The sequence below is a fragment of the Wyeomyia smithii genome, chromosome 3 (genome assembly GCF_029784165.1).
Source record: "Wyeomyia smithii strain HCP4-BCI-WySm-NY-G18 chromosome 3, ASM2978416v1, whole genome shotgun sequence".
Lineage (NCBI taxonomy): Eukaryota > Metazoa > Arthropoda > Insecta > Diptera > Culicidae > Wyeomyia > Wyeomyia smithii.
The window spans coordinates 46,534,783-46,561,957 of NC_073696.1; the positions used below are offsets into that span (position 1 = coordinate 46,534,783).

The 27,175-nt window shown below is 37.7% G+C and overlaps 2 protein-coding genes across 2 annotated transcripts; both read left to right on the forward strand.

Annotated features, from left to right (window-relative positions):
• The first annotated feature begins 6,799 nt into the window (after window positions 1–6,799).
• LOC129732073 (uncharacterized) lies at window positions 6,800–7,621 on the forward strand. Its single transcript, XM_055692565.1, has 2 exons — window positions 6,800–6,894; window positions 7,120–7,621. The coding sequence occupies exon 2, from the start codon at window positions 7,139–7,141 to the stop codon at window positions 7,553–7,555; it is 417 nt and encodes a 138-aa protein (XP_055548540.1). The 5' UTR covers window positions 6,800–6,894; window positions 7,120–7,138; the 3' UTR covers window positions 7,556–7,621.
• A 13,934-nt stretch (window positions 7,622–21,555) lies between these two features.
• Window positions 21,556–21,996, forward strand: LOC129728262 (keratin-associated protein 19-2-like). The gene has a single exon (XM_055686690.1). It carries the CDS (start codon window positions 21,556–21,558, stop codon window positions 21,994–21,996), a length of 441 nt encoding a protein of 146 aa, XP_055542665.1.
• The last annotated feature ends 5,179 nt before the right edge of the window (window positions 21,997–27,175 follow it).

Genomic DNA, 27,175 nt, shown 5'->3' on the forward strand with positions numbered 1-27,175 from the left:
ATATGAAATTATGATCTTACCAGCTCAGCGGCGTTTACTAAATAGTGGGGATTTAGGTCCATTTTTCTCAGTGTCCAGTTTGCGGAAAATACACAAATAAAACATCAAATTTATCACAAAATCATTGAAAAAGGAAACAAAATACGCTTACCTGATCTCGTAGAATGGCCCAGAAATATAGTAAACTTAGCAAAATTAAACCTAAATTTTGTGGAACAAACCATTTTTTACAACGCTTCCATATTCATCTCTGCTCGCACTTTTATCTCACGATGGCCCAATATCCATCATCCGATTCATGGTTTTAGTAAACGAACGTAGCCACAGAGCGTCGTAGTAGGTCACCTTGATATCCGCTGTAGTTGTTTACGTACACCACCGGTAACCTAGGTAACGATAGCAGTGCAGAATTCAACATTATTTGTATGGTGTAAAAACACTAAGTTGTGGTATTGATATAACTGTTTGAATATTAGTATTATTCAAAATATTTAAAGCATTCAAAGCAATAACAAAATTATATGCAGCGCCGCAAATCATTGTGGTCTATGCCAATAATTCAACCATTGAATGATCTGGCAACTTTCAATTATCCTCAACGCAGTATAAACAGATAAGAATACGTTCAGTCGTGGTTTAGGATTTGTGAAAATTCATCTTATACCTATATTTCTACCATTTAGAGTATTTTTTTTTTTTCAAGAATGTGAGATGAGTACATCGAAGGTTATAGCGCATACTAACAGACGTAACATTGGTATCTTGCTCCACCGCCACAAAAGTTTCCAATCGAATAATAGTCATCGCACGACAATAGCATCTGGGGCGCTGTCATGCAATCTCATACATATTTTGTAGTTCCCATGCAGGTACGCTAGCGCTAATGTCGAAATACGCAGCGCGAACACGGCAGCAGATGGTGCAACTTTTACTAACGTGGAGTATTAGTACACCCAAAAGAAACGAGGAAGATTTTGTTACTTCATAGCAACATTGTATTACTTTTTGTGTTCTATGACCCCGCATTCTACACAAAGTGTAATAACCAAAAAGTAACAAAATATATGCTGGCACGCTTGTATGTGTTTCTGTCGGAGAACATACAACCAACAACCGAAATGCAGTTGTATCGAGACTTCACTCGCTGCATTTGTATTGATGTAACGATCAGGTTCTTTATGTTCCCTTTATTCACACATAATCAGAATCTCAACCGTCAACCTTCAATGTTTAATTAGAAACACTTTTGTTCCGTTCCTCAGTGGTAACTTGAAATGGAAATATGTAATACCGGTAATACCATGTGATCAGAGTTGCCGGTTTTGCGAATGTTGTTCTAGACGGGCACGCGTTTTGTATCTTCAAACTGGTCCAAATGAGTTTCCATGAACCAGTGAGTGTGTGTGTTTTAGATAGCTTGCAAGAAAGTGAATGTTTGTGTTTTTCTCTAACGCAGTTTACAGATCGTGATGTGATTTCAAGACGCATTTAAAGTCTTTGAAATCATCAACGTTTGCATACTGTATGACGGGGGAAAACGCCGCTTGGCAGCTCTTATCATATTTTTCTCTACTCCGTATGCATACAACGAGCGAACTAATACACGCACACCGGATGAATTGTAGATAGAAGAAACTAGTAAGGGGCCATTCACATACCACGTGGACAGATTTTTGACGATTTATTGCCTTTTAAGTAACAGATTTGTTATCTAAAGGGCAATTTTGCGCTATTGCATATAAAGTAATAGGAATTGAGTGTATCATTCGAACGACTATTATATTGAAATTTGCATGTCCGCACGAAATTTGTCCTGATTCTCCTGGTGGCAGTCTACGGCCATGAGTGTTGCTCAATGAAGGAAACCGATTGGCGAGCACGTGGAGTCTCCGAGCGTAGGATCCTGCTTTCAATACTTGGCTGAAAACTGGAGAATGGAGTAGGGAGCATACCAACATGCAGATACTATCAATCTGACAAAATACGGTAGACTACAGTGGGCTGGCCATGAATGTCGGAGGAGCAACCAGCGAAGATAATATTCAGTAGAGATTCCGACAGAGGTGAAAAAACATCCAAATACGTTTAAAACAGTGATTCTTTTAAACATTTTTATTTCCAGAATGTGGAATTATATATTTATTTAGTTATGAAAAAGCTGTATCTAGTAGAAAATGTTCTCAGCAAAGCAAAGCCTTGGTGCTACATTCCGTATCGGAACTCGACCTTCTGTTCATTATACACAGACTTCGCAGCCAACTGTTGAGTGTACAGGACAATTGCGGGGCTAGCGCTACGATCCTACTTACACTAACAGTCTCTCCCGAGCCGAGACTCGAACATACGACGACTGGCTTGTTAAGCCAGCATTGTACCACGAGACCAGCTGGGAGAATAAAAAAATGTTCTCAGCTTACAATTGAAACTAATAGAATTGCTTTAAGTAGGGTAACGGGGGTATTTTGGCCAGCTTTGGGAAGTGTTCGCACAGTTCATTAAAAACAAACACAGTTTTTCAACATAAATACCGACTCTATTATACCATTGTTAAAAGCTAAGTGTCTATTTTAATATACACCGTTCAACAATGCAATACATTGAAAAATATCCTAAAAAAATCAAAATTTCTACGAAGTACTCAAAACACATTTTGGTCCACCAAATTTTTACTTTGGCCCACCTTTATATCGTCTTGTATGGAAATATTTCGGACTAATTATATTTAAGATCATCATCGGTATTTTTAGAGCGAAAATAATGGGTTTGAGGAAAACATCCTTGTGCTGTGATTTTTTGTAAATTTTAGGCATTTAAAAATGAAATGATTTGGCTTATAGCGGTTTGACAGCCAGTCTCATCCAATTTCATATCATTAAATGTGATAAATTAAGAAGTAATTACCTGTAAATTGTCACAAGCTGCTTCTTTGTTCACGTGCAACGGCCGAACGGTAAACAAAGAGATGGCAAAATTTGGCATGGCCAAAATATGTTCGCTTCAAAAAGAGGGAAACATATTTCGGCCATGCGTTTAACCACATTTTTAACTTTTTTTTTTGAACATATATGAACTAATTCCAAAATAACACTACCTAGAGCCAGTTTTTCGTCGAAAATTATAATGTAGTATGATTCTTAGGTGTTTTATTCAATGTTGCATGCATAGTTTTCTAATATTCATTGAAATTATCAGATAAAATGGGTAAAATGTTACCGCGTGGGCCAAAATATGCATTTGGGTCAAAATACCCCCGTTACCCTATTAAGTATTGATTAAGTATTAAGTATGACCTCAAAGCTAGAGCCACTTTATGGAAGAGTATCCAAGTAACTTCAAAGTTGAATAACTCCGAGCAAATCAACGTTATGGCATATGCGTAGTAGAGTTTTTATTTTCATCAAATGTGGCCTTCTAAATATCCCCAACAAGGAACCAATCACAATGTATGTGAAAATTATCTAAGGCGTCGTACACAAGTATGTAACAATACAACAATGTACCAATAAGTAACGCTGAACAACCTGCCCCTCTCCAAATTTTCAATTTTGAACAAACATGGCAGTTACGTAGCTATCTGAGCTACCGTAGACCGGGGTTTGATCAGCTGGGTGACTTTGATCACTCTACTTCTTCTTTCAATTTGTGATAAAAGGCGCTCATAGAGCTTGGGATTTATCGTAATCTTCATTAATTGTGTTTAGATAAGTAAAAATTGCGACTATTCAAGCATTTTCTGCTATATGAAGAGTGTTTTTCATGCTAGAATTTAAATTGAAAAAAAAAAGGGTTTCTGAGCGGTTTTCATTGCAAACCAACAATCGGTTTAAGTAGATACAAAACAACATGCTAGGGTAGGGAACATATTCTAAGCAGCTTCAAAAACCGCCTGTGTAATAAGACGAAATACTCGAAATCTCTAAGTTGAAATACAAACATAAGTAGGGTAGGGAACATATTCTAAGCAGCTTTAGGAACCGCCTGTATATTCAGACGAAATACTCGAAATGTGTTAGGTGAAACTCAAACAGGAGTATATCAATCTGTTCTCTATCGTTTTCTCTGTCAGAACTTGTTTTCAGATTGTAAAACTAAGTTAGCAAACTTTAACAATAATCAATCAAAGTTAACAATCGAGGGACACTATTCCAATCACCCCGAACCTATTTTAAGCAGTTTCCATCTGTTTTGCAGGCGTTTTTTTTGCACCCGAAGTGGCTCCTGAATGGCTGCAATAACGGTCGATTTGTTTCAATTGCAATTGTTCACAGATGTCTTTGTGATTAACGGTATTTCTTATATTCGTAAGACAGCTATACAATCAAAGTTTTCGTTTCCATCATTGAAATCGTCGATATTGATCAAAATGCAGGAGTTTGAGGCCTGTTCTCTTCGACTGATTAAAATAGGCGCTACTGCTTAAGCCGTTCCCTACCCTATATATTTGGTCGCTATCTTTTTCTCTGTCAGCACTTGTTTTCAGATTCTCAAACCGATTTAGCAAACTTTACGAAAATCGATTAAAGTTCCTATCGAGGGACACAATTCCAATAACTCCGAACCTTTTGAGCAGTTTGCATTTGTTTTGCAGGGGATTTTCTTCAGCACGCAAATAGTGCCTGAATAGCTGCAACTTTTTTCGTTTGATGGGCTTTCGATTCGATTTTTCGATTCTTCTGTGGTAAACGGTATTTTATGTATTCGTAAGACAGCTAGTGAGTCTTTTCGTTCTCATCATCGAAATTGTTGATATTGATCAAAATTGAGGAGATTGAGGCCCGTTTATATCGACTGATTAAAATAGGCGCCACTGCTTAAGCCGTTCCTTACCCTATCATGCATACAGATTTTTTTTTCAGATCAGTTCTCAAGATCAAAATATATTCACAACGATTTTCATTATTATTTTTGCATTTTTTTTCTCTAAGGCAATTTTGAGTTCCAATAATCTCAACGGCGTATGACATGTTTTCTCCTTAATGACAACCCAAGACGTCACGTAACATGCATCTTTGGACTATTGAATAAGCCATATTCCACGTGGACTAGTTTTTGGTGATTTTAGACCCCCTTCCCTCTCCTTGCGCAATCGTTCATATATATATTCTGAAAATTTTGTATGAATCTTGGACATTCTCCAACATAAACTGTTTACGTGGAATTTAAATGGCCCACAATTCTTATGTTTACAAACTCATTTGCGTCGTTTTAGACTGTTCAAATTTGTTAAAGCAGCAAAGTTTCACTCTAAATTCATCAAAACAATGAAGTGGTCAGTCATTCTCGAATGATGGTTGGTGTAAAACAAAACGAAACAGCGGCAATGTTGTCAAAAATTTTAAGTAAATACTGGATTTCACTCAATGCATGTCTGTACGCATTTTAGAAATATCAAACAATTTTGTATTTAGTATATTCTTGAAATATTAGATATTTTCAAAACAGTGATCAAAGTCATCCTAGTTTACGGTACAAACTTCCCACCACCACCAGTTATACGAGTCGAATTAAAAAGTTAGGCAACATTGCGCCTTGAGAAGAGATCTGGCAGCTCTGACAAGTGAAACCTAGTTGCCAAACTGGCGTTTTTTTTCACCGCTTATCTCTCTCTCTCTCTCTCTCTGAGCATCTTTAATATTCCCCAGATATTATGTCGTTCTATTAACACTTTTTCCGTTCGATGATACAGGTCATGATAACCTCAAAAGACGAACACTTCTATTAAAATGGTATACGGACCCTGCTTGATAGATGATACAAAGTTGAATGACTTATAGGTAACCAGTTATGCAAAATTAAGCTACATTTTTATAACAAAAAAACAGCGGGAAAGTAGTTGCGCACCTAATATAAGAGATAAAGTATGTGATTGTTGTGGGTTAAACCACATAACAATGACTTAAATTAAAATGAAATAGTATGCAAACAAAATGAGTTGCAGTAACGATTAAATTATACTCAAATAAATGCAATATTAAAGCAAATTAGGTACATGATAATAATATGTAAAATAATGTATTTACGTTTTATTGTCATGTAATGTAAATGATTCGTGGATGAGAACTAAGTTTGTATTAAATCGGGAGTTCTCTGCAATGGAACAATATTCCACTGATTTCGCTGCCATTTTATTTTACGATATTCAGCAGATTGTAAACATAACCCTCTTGCCGGTGACCGGCTAATTTGGTGAAAAACCGGTTTGACAAACACAACTATCGGAGTTCTATCATTTTGAGTTATTTTTGACCAACTTGAATCGGCGAGTTCATGTTATTAATGATGTTGGGCAAGCGTTTGAATCATGATGCGAAAGTTACATACCGACGATTGAGGTTTCTGTTTGTAAATTATGTTCTCTATGCTTTAAGAAGTTGAAGCTGGTGGTTGGGAAGTTTCAAGTTTGGCAACCCTATCCGATACGCACCTGTGGGAAGCTGCCAACCTGTGCGAAGCAGATAGCACCGGTAATTTCTGCCATCGTAGTGGGCAAAATGTTTTGGCGCGTTCGTTGCGAACGTAAAAATCATGGCGGGCGGCGCATTGTGAGAACGCAGAATGTAGTCTACAATGTCACTGCCGGAGTATTGTTCCGAGCTCAGATCGTCGCGCCACGATTGATGAAAAACCTTGAGACGGAACCGAATGGCCCGGGGGAGGAAAACTTTGCAAGTGCGGAAATTCGCGATGTTTTAGGAAATGTGTAAGCTTAATGATATCTCTTTTTTGCCTGGCTGGCGTCGTTTGCTTCTGCTTGGACGATTTGATGTATAAAAGACCATTTTGGATACTGGGAAGCTGTAGTCTGAGCTCAGATCAGTGCAATTCGCGTTCGTTCGGCTGAAAGGTGACGTTTTATTCAAATTTTAAGTGTCGGAAATTTTTTGCCAGTTTGTGGTAGGTAACAAAAAATAATTTGTTCATCGATTCTGTCATCTTAAGTATGATGAACTAATAATAATTAATCAGTGGTGTGTGAAACCAGTTTGAATTTTGATTATTGTGAATCCGCAGTAACGATAACGTGCGAAACAAATAAAAGGGACTCAAACAGACATAATAATTGTTTTGTCATCTAATTTCAAAAAGGCTGCATCGTTACCCATTTTCTTTTCTTTGAAGGAATTTAACCCAATCCAAAATGCATTCGGACCAATTGATTCTTCTGCTGTCTATCGTCGGAGTAACGTTTGCTTTACCACAACCTCAAACAGCCACAGGATTAGAAGCTGCTGTACAACAGCCGACTGCCCAGCAAGTGCCAGTTGTGGTGGCGCAGGAGCAACCTGGCCAGTCTCCAGAAGAACTTGCCCAACTAACTCAGGAACAGAACTCTTCGGTTAGCGAATATGCTGCCCGCAAAAAGAGAGGTTTTGGTGAGATAGACATCAACATCGACTATTACGGTGGCGGACCTGGTTTCTACGGTGGCTATGGGCCTTATGGTGGTTTCGGCTACGATGGTTTCGGATATGGAGGATACGGAGGATACGGGGGTTATGGAGGATACGGTTTTGGATATCCTCGCCACCATCATCATCACCACGGATGGTACTAACTTAAATAGTTTGAAAATTGTGTTGTGATTTTTTTTAATAAAGCGGCTTATTGTTAGTTGATTTGAGTTTATTTCTTGTCGATTGGAACCATAGGGTACACAGCGAAAGCTGTATTTTGTTCAAAGACAATTTGACTACTGAACGAACAGAACTCATCCGCAAATGCCAATAACGTCAAATTTTTGATGGTTTATGGACGTTTTTTATTTTACAACTAACTAGAATTAGTTTCACGACGGTATGGTCACGCTCGTCACGTTCTGATAAGACAATGTACTTTTTTCATATATAGGGCAGAGTGTTGAAACCGTATAAATGATACTTACTATAACGATTCCAGTTTAGTTCGATTTCTAAAAGCAAACTACAATAATCGTTTCTTTCAAGGTAAAAGCAAACAAATTTATTTAATTTATTATTTAATTAATTATACCAACCAGCAATTTAACGTAATTAGTTTGAGTATTTATTTTCTAGATGGTGCTTATTTATGTGTTCATGTTAGTGTTTCTAACTTTCTCTAACCTTGCAAACGCTGATACACTGACTGGCCTTTTCTCATCACCGACTCGCTCGTATGGCTATGCGATGCCTGTTAGAGTACCCGCACGTGCCCCCACATATAGAAAATCGGAAATTTCGACCACCCCGACGCCATGCTCCGAATAGTTACGAAATTGTGAATTTACTGAATGTGTGCTATCAATAAATGAAGTTTACAATGTTATGTGTTAATGCTTGGGATTTTTTACGCGAGGAGTGCCTCGTAAAAAACTCGTTAATTTAGCAACCCGCGTGAAACAACGCGTTGAACATACAAATTACCTTCGTTCGTGAGCAGCTACATACAACTTGGGATATGTTGCTATATAAAGGTCCGATGTCTTCAGACAATTTTTACCGGACTGGTTACGTCCCTGCAACTGCTGAGAAACAGAAAAAGGATTGTTAGTTTAACCATTCCTTAAAACACTATCTACGTGTGCTTATAAATATTATGTAAGATGAGAATTGTTAGTAAGAAAGCGAGACCCTGGGATACATCTGTTAGATGTTGCAGGTCGATAACGGTAATCAACACAAGTTTGTTCTAGAACCCCAACTAAAACAAGGGGAAATTATAGCTTTCTACCCAATTTGGTGCCTCTAACTATGATACAAGTGCGTCAAAAGGCCGCAGAGTAATTGCTCGCCGAATTCCTCGCTTCTACGTTTGCTTACGGGAAAACTTTATGCACTTCCGAGCCAACGTGAACGTGTTCATTTTGATTCGATTTTCGTTTTATATTGCTAAATAGTCAATTAAAAATGCTCTAAAATTATATTATTCTGGAGATTCACAACCGGAGTTTCATGTAATTTTAATAACTCCACGGTGTTTACGATGCGCTCCATTATTCCACTGAACTTTCAACTTTCATACTAGTCAAATAAAAAGTTGGTCAACATTGCAGTTCGAGAAGAAATCTAGATTAATACTAACAGTCTCTGCCAAGCCGGGGTTCGAACATATAAGCCAGCATTGTACCTCGAAACCAGTTAAAAGGCACATGGGTTCAATACATAAAGTTAAAGATAATTGCACTGTTTTTTTTTTTCACTATATCACTGCCAGACAGTGGGTTCTAGAAAGGTTCCACACACACATGGGTTCAATACATAAAGTTTATATCACAGGTCGGTCTCAGTTATCCGGAGTGTCAAAAAAGTTTTACTCCGGATAATCAAATTTTCCGGATAATCGAATACTCATTTTTTTACAAATTTGCCTTCAACGAACATAAAATAATTATTGTCGTTCGTTATGTTACGTAACCAAAAAAAAAAAAAAAATTAACACTGGTTTCAATAAACTCGGACACATCCCAAACATGCCAGAAAGGACAGAAATGGTAACAATTTTACTGAATGCGATAGTAAAACTGAAATTCCAAAATGAACACTAAAAACAAACAGCAAAAAAAAATCCGGATAATGGAGTCACCGGATAATCGAGTCCGATCTGTATTAGTAATTTAGTTACGCTTATTATTATTTAACGGTTTGACGTAAGAGTTATCAGAAGCAAATTGAGCTACAGATAGCCGGCCGAAAGGAGTATTACTATACGAAATTATTATTTACGTGACGCATTCGTATGATCGCAATTCGTAATCCTCTGTATATTTCCAAACATATTTGTGAATAAATAATTTACTTTACTTGTACAAACTTACCGGCAATAAACACAAGACAGTTCAGTTTAAACACCTCTACACAACCAACACAATCACAAAATTCGACACAAAATCCTCTTAAGGAACACTAACAATAATAATAATTTAATAGTTTGTCTTCGAAAAACACCTTCAATTTCTCCCGAAAATCGTCTAGATTGCGATATTATGCAGGATCAACTGGATGTTGTTGATTCTACCATCACTACTAGCATGAGTATGTGTGATACATTTCTGGCTTCTGGTGATATCAACCCGCCGAATGTAGTATGGGAAAAAATATCCAAGGAATTGCGATCGCCGATCCACTCGATCAGTGTTTACGCCTGCGAGCCGCAATTAGCTCGATGGTGCCGCTTTTTTAAGCCTCAAGCAAATCAATTCTGTTTGCAACCACCAATTGCGCTGCCTGGATCTTGTTTTTGTGAATGACCCCAATTGCCACGTTTCTGAAGCACCGGAAATGATTGTTTCTCTTGACGCGTTTCACCCCGCACTGTGTGTGTAATTAATTATTCGTCACTCTATGAAATTTTCTGATGTATACACCAACTTCACATTCGCAGAGCGAACGTTGAACTGTTACGGGCTCAAGTAAACTGGAGCGCACTTGAACAGCCCACTGATATCGCTAATGCCGTAGCCCTTTACAATAAGGTATTATTAGAGTATGTTGCTCGCCACGGTATGACCTGGAACGACTCAAATTCCCCGAAGTCGTTACTGATTACGTGCAAAGCCTTGAGGCAGCACTGCTGGAAGAGGGTGAACTCATTAAATCCACTCTAGAGGACTGCTGGAGTAATGTAAAAGCAGCCATTAACAGCGCAGCGGAAGGTGCCATAGGGTTCGTCGAGAGGAATCGACGTAACGGCTGGTTCGACGAGGAGTGTCAGACGATTCTAGACGAGAATAATGCAGCGCGGGCATTGATGCTGCAGCAAGGGACCCGTCAAAACGTGATGCGATATAAACTGAAGCGAGGACAGCAGACCCATTTGTTCCGGGACAAAAAGCGCCGCCTGGAAGAGTTAAAGTGTGAGGAAATGGAGCAGCTGTATCGTTCGCAAAAAAACGTAAATTCTACAAGAAACTGAACGCATCCCGCGCCGGCATTGTGCCGCGAGCCGAAATATGTCGGGATAAGGATGGAAGAATCTTGAGGATGAACGTGAGGTGATCGACAGGTGGCAGCAGCACTACAATGAACACCTGAATGGCGCAGAGGCAGAGGACCAAGACGGCAGGAGAAACGACTTCGTCAGCACAGCGGATGAGAGAGATATTCCGACCCCTACTATAGGTGAAATTGAGGATGCCATCAAGCAACTCAAGAACAACAAATCAGCTTATCAAACTGGGCTCGGACAGGTTGGCTTCTTGTCTGCACCAGCCGATAGTCAGGATCTGGGATACAGAACAGCTACCGGAGGAGTGGAAGGAGGGAGTAATATGTCCAATATACAAGAAGGGTGACAAGTTGGAATGTGAGTACTACCGAGCGATCACGATTCTCAACGCAGCCTACAAAGTGCTCCCAGATCGTTTTTCTCCGCTAGCAGGGAGGTTTGTTGGAAGTTATCAAGTTATTAAGGAAGTTATTCACACTTCACGATACTATCGACCGTGTAGAGCTATGGAAAATCATGGACGAAAAAGGTTTCCCTGCGAAACTAACAAGACTGATCAAGGCCACGATGGATGGTTTACAGTGCTGTGTGAAGATTTCGGGTGCGTTACCAAGCCCGTTTCAAACACGCAAGGAACTTCGACAATTGGACGGTTTTTCCTGCCTTCTGTTCAACATTGCGCTTGAAGGTGTGATGAAACGTGCGGCCTTTAACATGCGGGGCTTGATCCTAAATAAATCCAACCAGTTCATCTGCTTCGCTGACGACGTGGACCTTGTCGGAAGGACGTTCCAGGCGGTTGCTGAAAAGTACACCAAACTGGTGGTTGATGAATTTGTACATCTCGGATCTTGGTAATGTCAGACAACATTTGCAGCAGAGAAATCCGCAGACGTATTGTAACTGGAAGTCGTGCCTACTACGGACTCCACAATATTTTGAGGTCTGGTAATCTACGCCCCCGTACCAAGTGCATCATGTACAAGACGCTCGTAAGACCAGTAGTCCGGTACGGGCACGAGACATGGACAATGCTCGAGGAGGACTTGCAAGCACTGGCCTTTTTCGAACAACGTGTGCTTAGGACTATTTTCGGTGGAGTATGTGAGGATGGCGTATGGAGGCGAAGGATGAACCACGAGCTGGCGCAACTCTACAGCGAGTCCAGTATCCAGAAAATCGCGAAAGCTGAAAGGGCACAATGGGCGGGACATGTTGTAAGAATGCCGGACAACAATCCCCCAAAAATGGTGTTCGTCTTGAATCCGGTCGGTACAAGACGTAGAGGTGCACAACGAGCTAAGTGGTCAGACCAAGTGAAGTAAGATCTTGGAAGTGTGGGATTCTCAAGAAACTGGAGACAGGCTGCTATGGACCGAGGACGTTGGCGTAACATTGTGACGCAGGTGAAATCCTGAGGGATGTTTCACCAGGAAAGTACCCAAGTAACACACAAAACATGTTAGAAAATAAGTAACAACTAAAGTAGTCATATAAGTGTACTACAAACTTGTGTTATTATATTGTGTTTGAAGTTGTTTTTCATCAGTAATACAACCGCATTTCGGAAACAAGCTCTTTTTTTCTGGTTTTGGAGATGTTTTTAATAACATGAGTTCAAGAATGACAATCACTATCACTTGGTCTTTTCGTAAGACATTACACAATCTAATAACAAAACTACGTACCTGTAGAATGCTTTTCCTTCGTACAGTAGTCGAAGCATTCAACACCTAACTCCAAATTACTTGATCAAATTATTATTTAAATTATATGAACGATTTCTATATTTATTCGAAGCGGTTTTGACGCGCCATCAAAAGATAAACAAAACGCTTGCAGTGTAACCAATATCTCTTCAGATTTTTGTTATTGTATATCTAACAACGTTTTCTTGTTTTGTTAGATTTCATATTCAGATAACGTTGAAACTATGCGAAAACAATTTCAATATTCAAGCGAAAGGAACAACTTTTTTTGAATAGTTGAATATTAATTTTTGTCATCATTTTATTATCAATTAAAACTGCCACTGATAAAAGAAATTGCCGATCTAGTTGCACTGCGCAGACACAACACATTTGCGCATGCGCTGGTTAACAGTTGTCATAGCAACAGATTTGCGCATTGCCGTATTAGTACTCGAGATGTATTTTGCCACTTAATTATATCAAGTTGGCTTGCTTTCATGCAGTTATCGGTACTTGTTCTACTAGCCTTCATGTTTTGCGCTTTTCTGGTGATATTGATGTCATGGAATAGGTAACGTCAACTATTCTATACCAACGTGTGTTACTTGGGTAAGTAAGTACATGAAAAATGCATTTCTTGTTTTATGGACTGCTATGGATTGTTTTTTTGTATCTTTAATAGTGAAAAAGCAATAAATTTTTTATTAATTTATATTGTTTCCAAGTCTAACTATCCATTTTTCACAAGCGCCGCATTGACAATGTTGTAGTAGGGATTTACGTTTTTGAGATACAATTTTTTATAATTTTTATTTACTAAATCTAATGTATCATTTAAAAAACGCTTGAATCCAAATACCTGTGGAAAAGTCATAAGACCTCTAGCCGAAAGCAAAAAAAAATCTTTTAAACCTACATTCTCTGAAGAAGATCGCGACCGTGACTTTTTTGCGTTCATCCCCGAAATCTCCAATCATGTAGGGTAGGGAACGGCTTAAGCAGTGGCGCCTATTTTAATCAGTCAAAGAAAGCAGGCCTTAAACTCCTGGATTTTGATCAATCTCGACAATTTCAATGATGGAAACGAATACTTTGATTGTCTAGCTGTCTTACAAATATTAGAAATACCGGTAATCACTAAGAATCACACAGAAATCACCATTCGAAACAAATCGACCTATATTGCAGCCATTCAGGAGCCACTTCAGGTGTTGAGAAAAAACGCCTGCGAAACAGATGGAAACTGCTTAAAATAGGTTCGGGGTGATTGGTAACTTTAGTTGATTATTGTTAAAGTATGCTAACTAAGTTTTACAATCTGAAAACAAGTCCTGACAGAAAAAAAGATAGAGAACAGATTGATATACACATTTCGAGTATTTCGTCTCAATACACAGGCGGTTCCTAAAGCTGCTTAGAATATGTTCCCTACTCTTTCTGTCAACCAACTTTCTCAACACGAAGTCTTAAACGCACTTAAAAGCTTAGGCGCATCAAAAGGGCCAGTTCCATTAGAACGTCTTTTCAATTTATTTCTGAAAAGTAAGAAATTTCTCGAAACCTGGAAATGTTCTTATTTAGTGCCTATTTTTAAATCAGGCGCGAAATCTGACGTTCGTAACTATCGTGGAATTGCCATTATCTCTTGCATTCCAAAACTTTTGAATCACTTGAAAATGACAAAATTTTCAGCAAGTAAAAAACCATATCACTAGTAAACAGCATGGCTTCTTAAAAGGTCGTTCAACACCCTCGAATCTTTTGGAATTTGTAACTTTTATTCTCAACGCGATGGATAATGAATAATGGTATAGTGTAAAACACTATAGTCTATAAGTAACAACTGTAATGAAATATTGAATGTAGTCTACATTTGCTTGACGAAATAAATAAATCCCAAATAAAACCAAAACTATTCATGTTATGTCATGTCATTCACCTATCACCGCGTAAAATAACCTTATGTACATACAGAACCAATTTAAGTAGCTCATTGAGATGAAATACTCGAAATGTATAAAGTAAAGTGAAATACCAACTAAGGTGTATCAATTTTTTCCATTATCTGTTCCTCTGTCAGCACTCATCTTCATATTATAAAATTGATTTGCAAACTTTTCCAATAATCGATTAAAGCTCCCAGTCGAGCGACACTTTTCCAATCCCCCCGAACTATTTTAACCGTTATGTACTCGGCAGGGTTTACCCCATAAGTACTCGGTAGGGTACCCGGGTACCCATAAAATGAAATGCTTCTGGCTTTTCCATTTTTAGACCGATTTTCGATCTTGGCCTGTCAAAAAATTGGAAAATCAGTCTTCTTTTAGAATCCGGGATCTACATAAACCTGTGACCACATCTGGTTCCTGTAAATCTTCGGGAGCATGTTCCGGTGAGACAAATTAGTACAATTGTCAATAAAACCGAACAACATTGGTATCAAAATTCATTAAATCACTCCAGGAGTTGATTTTCATTCATTTCGAGTTCATCTGATCAGTTGTCCGAAATGGCCATTTCGGAGCAGATTCACGATCTTGAACATGGTCCGGAAGATCCGGGTTTACGAGAACCCTTTGGAGACCAATGGCTCTTTAGGTCCCGTATACTAAAATCAGACAAATTTTCCAATCTCTTAACGGGTCAAGAACGAAAATCGGTCAAGAATTGAAGAAGTAAGAAGCATTTCATTTTGTTGGGTAACCGGGTACCCCCCGAGTACTTAACTTACGTGTGTTGAAATTGCTGAGTACATAATGGTTTAACATTTTGCAGGGGGTTTTCTTGTTTTCTTCTACATTCAGAAATCGGTTACAATTTTGGTTGTTTTTTATGTGATAATACCATTTAATGTTCGTATAGGGTAACGGGGGTATTTTGGCCCACATGCATATTTTGGCCCACCCGGTAACATTTTACGCATTTTATCTGATAATTTCAATGAATATTAGAAAACTATGCATGCAACATTGAATAACACACCTAAGAATCATACTACACTATAATTTTCGGCGAAAAACTGACTCTTGGTAGTGTTATTTTGGAATTAGTTCATACATATTGTAACTCTCTAATTCATCCCTCCCTACGCGCACGGGGTAAATGTAGGGAGAGCGATCTCGGGGTCGTTCTTCTCCCAAGGCGGGTAAAATCAGGCTGTTCAATCTCACGTAGCCCGGAAATATTTCACCCAGATGTGAATGGGAACTTTTCGCGAATCAATGACAAAGACTAGCGGTCGACTGTGGCCCGTCTACACACGCGAACCCTAACAAAGAAGGTATGCTCACAAGCCGAGAGATGTCTAAGTTTTTAAACCGACCTAAAACAAGCGAGGGTTGGAAACCGCTTTACCGGTTCGGAGTACAGCGAACTTTTCAAAACAAAAAGGAAAGTGTATGGACTCACGCACGACACTTGCGATAAACTTTTATCTGCTAGGCTTAACTTCGGTTATGAACAACTCACAAATTTTCCGTTAAATACTATTTCCTTCCTGGTTGCCTTCAGCACAGTCCCGTGGGTTCCTTCTCTAGTCTCACTCGTCACTGAAGGACGACGATTGCCAATGTAGGATCCGAGTCAATCCGTCGGGACTCCAGCATTCGGGATGTTGCTTTACCCACCGTGAGTTTGGATACTGAATCGATCAAACCGCTCTTCCGTCTTCGTCTCCGCCGTCTGGTTAACTGTTGGATCGGGGACTGCTAGTCGAACTGGACAGCCGAAATGCCAACACGTGGACTGATTCGACTCAACGGCCTTTCTGTTTTTCGTCTCTGTAGGCCGATAGCCTCTTCGATCAGGGACCCCTAATCGACCTGTACCGCAGAAATGCCAGCACGTGGAATATAGCGACACAATCCAACACCTCTAAGCTTGAAGGCGGATTTTTCAGGGGTTTCTGTTCCTGCGAAATAAAACTCGGAAATTGATTCCAAGAGACGGAAAAAGGCCATATCAGGCCTTTTCCGTTTTTTTCTTGTTTTTATATTTTAAGTCGTACAGCGTGCACTAGCTTCTAAGTCGCAATGTGTATTATTTAGCTTCGTGCTCACTTCTACTTTTCTGTACTAACTTTAACTACTTAATTTTCTGTGTATCCTTGTGGGTTTTTTTTTGTTATCTTCTTTGCCTTTGGTAAGACCAACACTTCCTTTTATATTATAAATTTTAAACGATTGAAATATTCTTAAGACTGCGCCGCGCACTTCTACTCTTGTCGAAGGTCGGGATCAGAAGCAAGACATCTCCCCATCAGCCAAGCTTCTGAAGCTAAAGGTTGTTAGGAGGGAGTTTACATCAGCGAAAAGTAGCCGAAGTTTGACAATTCCTCCGCATCCGCTTGCGTTAGTTGGGTTCCGGAGGACGCGGTTAGTGAATGTCCCTGATGTTTATTTTTCGGGGTCCGTTCACACCATTCTATGGGCAGGTATGACGGTTGGTACGCAGCCCCAGAAGTACACCGCTGCCAAATAATTTGGTAGTGGTAGTATTTCTGTCACCTAATCGAACTGTCAGCCTGATTTACAGAGCCAAACGAAGGAGAACGACTGCCCGTGAGTGTTGCAAATAGCTTGGGTTGAAGACCCAAGGCCAGTCCCTTTGAAACCGTTGGTTACAATATTCAAAGTCATGGCTGAGTCAACCCAAAGTCAAGAGGAAGTGGTAATATACAAGTCAACGTCCGGAAGCTATTGTAACAAATATGTATGCTTTTGAAACAATTCGTTGTTGTAGTAACATCAATAAAATGTCATAGAAACAGTTTGTATACTCTAACATGCTGGAAAAAGTTGAAAAAATGATTAAACGCATGGCCGAAATATGTTTGCCTCCGTCTGAAGCAAACATATTTTGGCCATGCCAAGTTTTGACAACTCCCTTGATTACCGTTCGGCCGTTGCACGTGAATAAAGAAGTAGCTTGTGACAATTTACAGGTAATTACTTCTTAATTTATCACATTTAACTATATGAAACTGGATGAGAATGCCTGTTAAACCGCTATGAACCAAATCATTTCATTTTTAAATGCCTTAAATTTACAAAAAATCACAGCAGAAGGATGTTCTCCTCAAACCCACTATTTTTGCTCTGAAAATACCGATGATGATCTTAAATATAATTAGGCCGAACTTTTTCCATACACGTCTCTAGATATAAAGTGGGCCAAAGTAAAAATTCGGTGGACCAAAATATGTTTTTAGTACTTCGTAGAAATTTTGATATTCCTAGGATATTTTTCAATATATTGCATTGTTGAACGGTGTATATTAAAATAGACACTTAGCTTTTAACAATGGTATAATAGAGTCGATATATATGTTGAAAAATGGTGTTTGTTTGTAATGAACTGTGCGAACACTTCCCAAAGCTGGCCAAAATACCCCCGTTACCCTAACAGCTAGTTAATTAGAATTTTTGCTTCCGTCATTAAAATTGTCGCAATTGATCAAAGTTCAGGTCTTTGCGATTCGTTTTCTTCGACTGATGAAAATAGTGGACCCCCGCTTAATCCGATCCTTACCCTGTATTAATACAGTTACGCATTCGTTTGTGCGTATGAGTGAATACAAAAGTCCTCAATTACACTGTGCTGTTTTTGTTCTTTTTTTTAATAATCTGATGTTGATAACAATTATAACACACAATTAATAATTCTTTGTTGCCTTTTCAACAGCTTCTTATGATGACCTTGGTCAAACGTAAGCTTGTCACGATTTTTAATCAGTAATCGTCTAAATTACGTTGTTGATTTTATTCTAGGCTTCACAAACCGTTGACACATCGGGTAATTTCCACCCGCAAGAATTTACCCACCATTACAAAGGTAAATTGACAACATAACCAGAATAGCTGTCACGAACGTTACCGCAGGGTTGTTATGAGATATGGTATTGCTTTATAGGTGGACTTCTAGGCTACGTGACTGTAGGACGACAGAACAGAAACCGCAACAATGGTACAGCAAATGGTTTTAAAGCTCATGACGTTGAGGTTCGTTGGGAATCTGTTTGAAATCGTACTAAAGAAATATTTTATGTGAAGCAAGGTGGGGCGGTGACAGGGGATCATGTTTTCTTCTTTCCTTCCAGTTCAGAACCGGTTGATGAATAAAAGTAACGATTGTATGTATCCCCAATTCATTGCGATAAAATCAGAAGATTCTCGAAGGTACTTTCCCTCAATTGTTTTGTTGTTGTTTTTGGATTTCCTATATAAGAGGTACGTGTACTGGCTTTCGTAAAGTAGTTTGTAACCAGTATCGAACGTTAAAGGAGGTTAGTAATTAGTCATTTTGACCGTTTTGATTTACCGGAAAGTTATTATATAAAGTTAAGTTAGAGTGATTTGTGCAATTATTTTTTTTTTACGTAGTACCAAAGCAAGTGATGTTTAGACGAATTAACCACACGATTAGCCAAATTTTGGAACAGATTTTAGTATTTTGATAATTTCATTTTCGAAAATGTTTATTCCCTGAAGAATGAGAAAAAGTAGAATTCATTTAAGGTGTTGAGTAAATTTCAAACCCATCAGGAAACACGTTAAAAGTGCAGTTGAAAAAAACCTTTTCCCAAATTATGAAACTATGAATCTTTTTTTTTTTAGTTTTATATATGTACAATGCATTCCATCAGTATCACTCTCGTGCTCACAATGGTCGGATTAGTAATTGCGCATCCGCAAAGTGATGTACCGAAAGATGGTACTGCTCTACTGAGTGACCCAACAGGCCAAGGTGAGGCACCTGCCTTGCCATCCGTAGGACTTACGGCCGACACAGCAGCAATCGATCTTGCCCAGATAGATGATGCGGACAGTAAAGCCGAACAAGCGGTTCGCCAGAAGCGTCACTATGGAGGAGGCTGGCGATATCCCAGATATGGATACGGCTATGGAGGTCATAGATATTATGGCGGTCATAGAGGTTATGGGGGCCATAGGAGATACGGATATTATCCATACCGTAGATGGTAGAGTCAGTAACCAGGTTAGAGAGGTAAGAGGTTTGTAATAAAATAATAAAAATGATTAGGTACATGTACGTGTTTTTATTGATTTTTTCATATATTTCTGTCGCTTTTCCATTAGTTGAGTGCATAATGATACCAATTTACCACTTAAATTTGTCTTCCTAAAAGATCTTTTTTAATTTATATAGATAATCAGCTGGTTTTTCATTTTGCTCCGACTGAAAACTACTGTTGAATAAATTATTTTTGAACAAAACCAATATGAAATTAAATCTACTTAAATTTGATGCGATTCGAAGTATGTTTTGGTCCAGAAATATTAAAGAACAATTACAATTCAACCAAGCTCTTGGTGAAAAACAATATTACTACAGGCGAAGGATAGTTAAGTTTTTCACAACAATTTTTATGATTCATTCCAGTTAGCATTTTTTGCACCATCGTAATAAAAATTAGAAAAAAATGGATGACTTTTTTACTGAAATTTTGAGGAGAAACTCTTACGATTTTTTTATACCTTTCTCCATAAATCTTATTCAAATAGGTTAGATTTTTCAAAAGATTATTACACCAATCCAAAAAGTACAACAATGGATAGCAAGTTAATGTCAAAATAATAGTTAATAATCTCAAAATAAGCCTAATAAGTCTCACCGTATTCTATTCGCTGCCTTTTCTGTCCCAAATTGATCAATCTGTTGTCACGATTTTCAACGAACAAACACTTCAATCCAGTTTCCTTGTTTATGTTCTTGGCTATACGTTATTGACTGAGCCGCTTGCGTATGGCAATGCCGAACAGAGAGGAATCCCCATTTTCGGTTTCCCCTCGCCAGTACAGCTTTCAACTAACATCTGATCCACATGAATAATAGTTTGTCTAGGTTTACCTTAACTATCAGACGAGAGGGTTTTTTACGTCCGGTACCGGCTGGAGTTGTAATGTAAACAATTCAGTAGCCGAATAGTCATAATGATAAAAGGAGCTGACGAGTTGTTGTTTTGCGATCTTATTAACAAACTAGGAAAGCTTCCATGATGACGGTTTCGAGATCGCGCGGTCCGTGTCTATACGGATAGATGGACCGCAGCAGCCAATATGAGTCGCGTGATGTTTGGCGTTCAGCGTTGGCGGGGATCTTTTTAAGACGACCTTGCTCAAAAACATACTTTATATGGATTAAAGTGATGAGGCGTGGTAGAGCGATGATAATGTTTTGTCCCTTCGATTCAGCCCTGTACAGGTTGATTAATAGGAATAGTTCTTGTACGTATGTGTAAATTGTGGGGGATGAGTTTTCTGGTGATTAAACTTGTAAACAAAGTGTTGTTAAATTCGCGTTTTATATTTAAAGGGTTCGAGATCTGGTTATGACTAAAGTAGTTTACCATTGAAGCTAAGAGCTACAAGAGGTTAGTTATTTATCACACTGAAAGTACACGTGATTCTAAAAAAATTCGAGACTACCTCGTGTGTGTTGATGTGAATATTACTGGAATATTCTGTGAATTAGTTTTGTCTCGTGACTTCATTTCGGTTATAAACTTCATTGAATTACTTCCAGTTACTGCAATTGTTTTAAGCGATAGTGATTCAGGAATAACCAGTATCAAATGCAAATAAGAAAGATTTCAAGTTTATTTCTACAAAGTGCCAAAGTGACTAAGTAATGTTTCTATAATCAACAGACCGAATCTGCATGATTAATAAATTATAGTAAAAACAAATATGGTTTCAAGTGTTGCGAAGAATTTTGTTCGTTATACTCATTGAATATTTAAAGGAACTGATTAGACAAAAGAAAAAAAATCCATGACGGATAGCACGATATATTTAGATGTGATGTTGGAATAGTGTTAAACTGAAACATGCAAATAAATTTTAAAACACTCAAACTGATCATTTCGTTTTCCCAACAAATATTTCATATTTTATCCGTTCCAGATTTCAATACAATGCAGCCCATCTGTCTCGCACTTGTAATGGCAATCATCGGATCGGCCATTACTCTTCCGCAGAATGATATGTCGACCGCATTGAATGACACTGCATCTTTGAATAAACCGCTAGAAGCGGTAGCCTCCGATGATTCATCCGTGGGACTAACGGTGGATGATGCAGCGGTCGATCTTGCCCAGGTTAATGACGCGGACAGTAATGTCGAGCAATCGGTTCGTCAGAAGCGTCAGTTCGGAATTGGATTAGGCGGACTTGGTGTCGAATTGGGTCTGGTCGGTGGAACGGGCTTCGGGTATCCTGGCTATGGTGGTTATCCTGGCTATGGAGGACCTGGCTACGGATATGGAGGTTATGGAGGATATGGTGGATATGGAGGATATGGTGGATATAGAGGATATGGAGGATACGGAGGCTATAGAGGTTACAGAGGATATGGTGGATATCGTCCTTACCGTAAATGGTAAAGTTTGTTATCAGCAGTGGTGGGCACCGCTAAACCAAAATTTAGCGACGCTAATCGCTAAGCCGCTAACCGGAAAATTTAGCTCGATAATCGCTAAACGCTAAACCCATATTAGTGGAACTTTCGCTAATCGCTAATCGCTAACTTCTTAATATGTAAATAGTCATATCGCCATATTCATTGCTCATGTTTTGTAGGATTTGGACCACTTTGATCTTTTTTGGTTAAACAAACGAAAACAATTACTATTACGAAAACAAATAAGAGGTTCACGAAACGGTATTCATATTTGATTTTGTAAAAACAAGAATAACAAAAGTTATTTAGCTTGCATTGAAAATAGATACTCTTAGGAATGTTTTCATAAAAATTCAATTATTATCTGAATCGAAAAAGTAGAACCAAAGTTGTCATAATTTCAAGCGCATTGCAATTTACTAAAGTCCTTAGAGTGCCGAAAATTCAATCTAGACCTTGTGCTTGTTCTTCAAAATGCTCCTGTGGCTTGTACGATAACTGGAACTCCATTCTAGGGTAAAAAAACTGACAGAAGTAACTTTCGCAGTAAAGTATGTTCATCTTTCGAAGCAATTCACGTACGCCATCAGCAATTTACAGTTTTTCTAAATATTTCTATTGTCGCTTTTCTACAAAATTTAGCGAATTAGCGATTAGCGTTTCGAAGGCCAAAATTTTAGCGACGCTAACTGTTTCGCTAACCAGCTCAAAAATTAGCGAAATCGCTAAATCGCTAACTGAATTTTAGCGTCGCTAATTAGCGAATTAGCGAATTAGCGGAATAATGCCCACCACTGGTTATCAGATTAGTAGAATGAAATGATGAGATTGTGATATTCGATTTACAATAAACCTATACAACACGTTGATAAATTTGTTTGATTTTTGTCCTTATCAATATTTCAATTTTTCATTCATCCATCAATTATTCATGTTGGCATATAAAAGTTTAAAATTAAAACAAAAAAGTTATTTGTTTCAGTTTCATTAATGTACATATTGTCGGTTTCCTGCGACACTGGCACAACTCAAAGTTTTGCATTTTTAAGTTTTTGATAGCGAACGATACCGAACAATGTAAATTTGCTCCACACAAAACCCCGTTTCGAAATTCATAAAAACTCCAAAGTTATGAGTAGAAGTGCCTTTGCTGCACAAATCGAAATTTTCTTATAAAATTATTAAAAGTAAGGTTTTAACTTGCACAACGTGCTCATAATAATAAATGATAATCGCAAAAATGTTGACTAATGTTGGCAATCTTGAAATTTGAAGTTTTCTTGAAAATTAAGAAATAAATTATTAACGCTAATTTTCAAACGCGTTTTCCTCGAAACTATGATTTTTGAGTTGTGTCAGTGTTGATCGTAACCGACGATATATTGCAACGCCGTATCCCACATGAATATTTGTCAATATGCCAACTTATATGCTATTTTGGCACATACTTCTCAAGCAATGAACTTTAGATAACTTCGTAACCGAAATAAAAAAGCCTGTTATTCTATTTTAAAAAGCAGTATTTGTTCCATAATATTTTTACGTGGTATGCAACCTCAATTTTTTTTTTTTTGTATAATTCAACGAAACTGGTTTATGATCTTCCTAAACCTGTGAATTTGAGCAAAAATTATTTATGGCGACTGAAAAGACAATTAAAATGTATTTTGTACTAATAACACATATTACAGCACATACTACATGAATGAAAAATCATTCGCCTGAGTGCCTGACACAGAGATGGCGTTGCAAGTCAAAAATCTTTGGGGTTGCCCGATTGTAGCTACATTAACTAGAATATTGTCAAAACAAAATGATATGTTAGTAACTCGTTCTCAAGTTGTTGCTTTCGGAGTGTCGATGCCGCTGTTATTTTGGTTGCCATGGAAAAAGTGGATTTCGTGTTTTGATAAGACATTGCTTTCTGGTGAGACATAATACAGTTTAAGTGTCCAATCAGTATAATTTGAAGAGTGGTTTTTGCCTGGTAAGAGTCATCTGCATAGAAATAAGGTTTTCTTTATAAGTCGATGTATCTGAATAATAACAGAAGATAGAGAAAAGTCGTTAATGGATGACTTAAAGGAAATTGTCTGAAATGATTTGAAAATATTGAAAAAAAAATTAAATTTGATTTCGTAAACTGAAAAAAAATATTGACAAAAAAAAAATTAAAAAAAATCGGTGATCTTAAATTTTTTAAAAAATATATTCAATTTTCCATTTAAAGACAATTTGGTTACCTAAAACTTTTAAGAACAAATTAAAGCGGGTTCTCTCAAGCAAAATTTTCTTTCTAACAAAATTATTTTCGTCTTCAGCACGCTGAAAATGTTTCATAAACAATTCCCTATAAAAGCATGGGCGTTCAAAAGCAAAATGCGTGAAAAATGCTGACCTAAAAAAAATTTTTTAAGAAAAATCTTTTTTCAAGAGTGTCCACTAGGGTGGGACAAAAAATAAATGTTAGCTCCCATGCACTTTTCGTGTTCCGCATGGGTCCCATAACAACTGTGTAACTTTTCAGATCGATCAGTAAAACGCCCGATTTGCGCCCGATTTTTTAAGTTTCCATACGTTTTTATATGGGAAAATCCACTTTTTCAATACTTATTCTCTAGAGATGTCAAGTTAGCTCTTAAAAAAATATCGATACATGATGTTTGTAGGAAATTTTCCTGGGAAAAACTCTTCTGAAGACCGTAAGGCGCTACGATGCTTGTATTGCTGTAAAATTTAATGGTGAGCCGTTCGTCAGATATTCAATCAGTCTGGGGTGAATGTCTTTTTTCACAAGCAAGGTAGCGCCTTGCGATCTTTAGAAGAATTTTTCCCAGGAAAATTTTCTATAAATATCATGTATTGATACGTTTTTAGGAGCCAACTGGACATCTCTATAGAAAAAGTTATGAAAAGGTGTTTTTACCATTGCTATACTAAACAAAGGTTATAAAATCGGTCGGAAAACGCAAAATAGATGCATGATCCGGAGGGCCGAATCGTATATACCATATGACTCAGCTCGACGAACTGAGCAATGTCTGTTCGTGTGTATGTGTGTGTGTATGTGTGTGTGTGTGTGTGTGTGTGTGTGTGTGTGTGTATGTGTATGTATGTTGTCTGTATGTAAGAGCCGCAAAATACTAACGCACCTTTCTTACAGAACGCAATATCCGATTTGAATGATCTTATACGCAAACGGAAGCTACTGTGCTCCCCCAGAATGCTACCGAGTGGATTTTTGATTAGTGGCTTAGATTTTGAAATATTGTCGAAGTGTATTTTTTATATGAGACATTTAACTTTAAAGGTAAAATTAATGGCACGGAGAGCCATGTGTTGTATACCAATTTACTCAGATCGATGAATTGAACAATTTATGTATGTTAGTGTATGTGCGCCTGTACGTATGTATGTGTAAATATGTTGTTTATATATGTAGTATATCAAAATCGACCCAAAAAAGAAAAATAACAAAAAAAAACTCTTTTTACAGAACGCTTATTCCGATTTTGATGTTCGCATGCTCAAATTAAAGCCCCAGAGATTTTTGAAAATCATACTGAGTGCGATCTTTTATTGGTTGTTTGAACTGTAGAGTTTTGACCAAAGTATATTTTAGACATGGGATATTTTACTTTCTGGATAATTTTTCTCTCTCACTGCTCTTTCTTCTTCTCTATCCCTCTTTTTTCGTATCGCTATTTATTTCTCAAAGGAAATCAACAATCATGGACAACTTTTCACAATCCTTACACTCTTCGTAGTGCGCCTTAACTGGTGTAAATAAATTACCCTTTAGCTTTTTCTTGAAAATTTGAACCAGCTTTTAGAAGAAACTGCAATGCTTACTTAGCTCCTTTTCTCCCGAAGCTTCCGTTCTCACTTCTCATAAAATATATACTAAATTGCACGTTGAACCTAGATTTGCAAAGAGTAAGAAACATTTACAGCTTTCGGGAGCCAAGCATTGTAGCAAAATCTGATCCCACAGTGTGCACATGTAACACAATTAGCGATGCAGATATTTTGAAAAGCTTTACCAAAGATGTATGGACCTATTTATGTACGAATGAGTTAGTGCAACCGGTTGAGAAAAACACAAAGAAAACGCTGTTTTGTTTGCAATGCTACGTTTTGAACAGCTGGAAAATTTTTCAGTTGAATACTTATTTTATGTATTAAATTTGTGACCAGGAATCTAAAGTGGCTGGTGAACGTAATCGGCAAAATTAGGAAAAAGTGTTGAAGCAACTCTACATGGCTGTACACGTTTACTAGTGTGCGCAGGTGAAAAATCACTTATCTCTATGAATGATACAATATGCTCATGTAAGATATAAATATTGCTTTCTAATTTAAGACTAAGTGCAAACAGAGTATCCATGTTATTCCACTTCTCGTTATCGCAGCAAGATTTAAAAAGTCTTTATTTCGGATTTTTTCACACAGCCTAGGCCTTCGAAAACAATAATGTTCTCGCCTACACTCTGAAATCCATAATTCTCAAAGATCGTGGAGAACCTTCATTTTCAGATAATGCATTTGATATAGCATTGAATTGACAACTTTCATCAATAGCTATATTTTTTCCTGTATAATTCTAAACTATATTTCGAGAGCAGGTTTGTAGAAGTTTGCTTCAATTCGTAAAAAAGACTTGATGCTGATTCATAAATCTAGGTCCAGCGATTTCTGAAAATAAAGCGAATAAGTAGAACCGCATTAAACTAACATACATGATTGCTGTTCTAGTGTGGAATCAGCATCATTGTTATCTATTACTGTTTCCCCACGGTCGATTATCTCAAAAAAAAAATTCAATTTCTTCTAGCCAGCATTTAAAAATTAGTTTGTGATCGAAAAAATAAGACTCAAGTACTCCAGTGATAACATTCATATTATTTGCAAAAACCACGTCAAGCTTTAATTCAATGATCGTCTTTGGTTAACTCTCTGAAAACTATTTTTTAAATTCATTTCATTCATTATTGAAATTGATCTTATGATGGTAGACGATTTGTCTGGCCAAATATGTATAAAGTGATAGTTAGTATAACAAAGGTTTCTGCACCACTAGGTGGATTAATTCAGGTTTTCCATATTAAATCGTATGGAAGCTTTAAAAATCGGCCGCGAATCGGGCGTTGCACCGATCGATC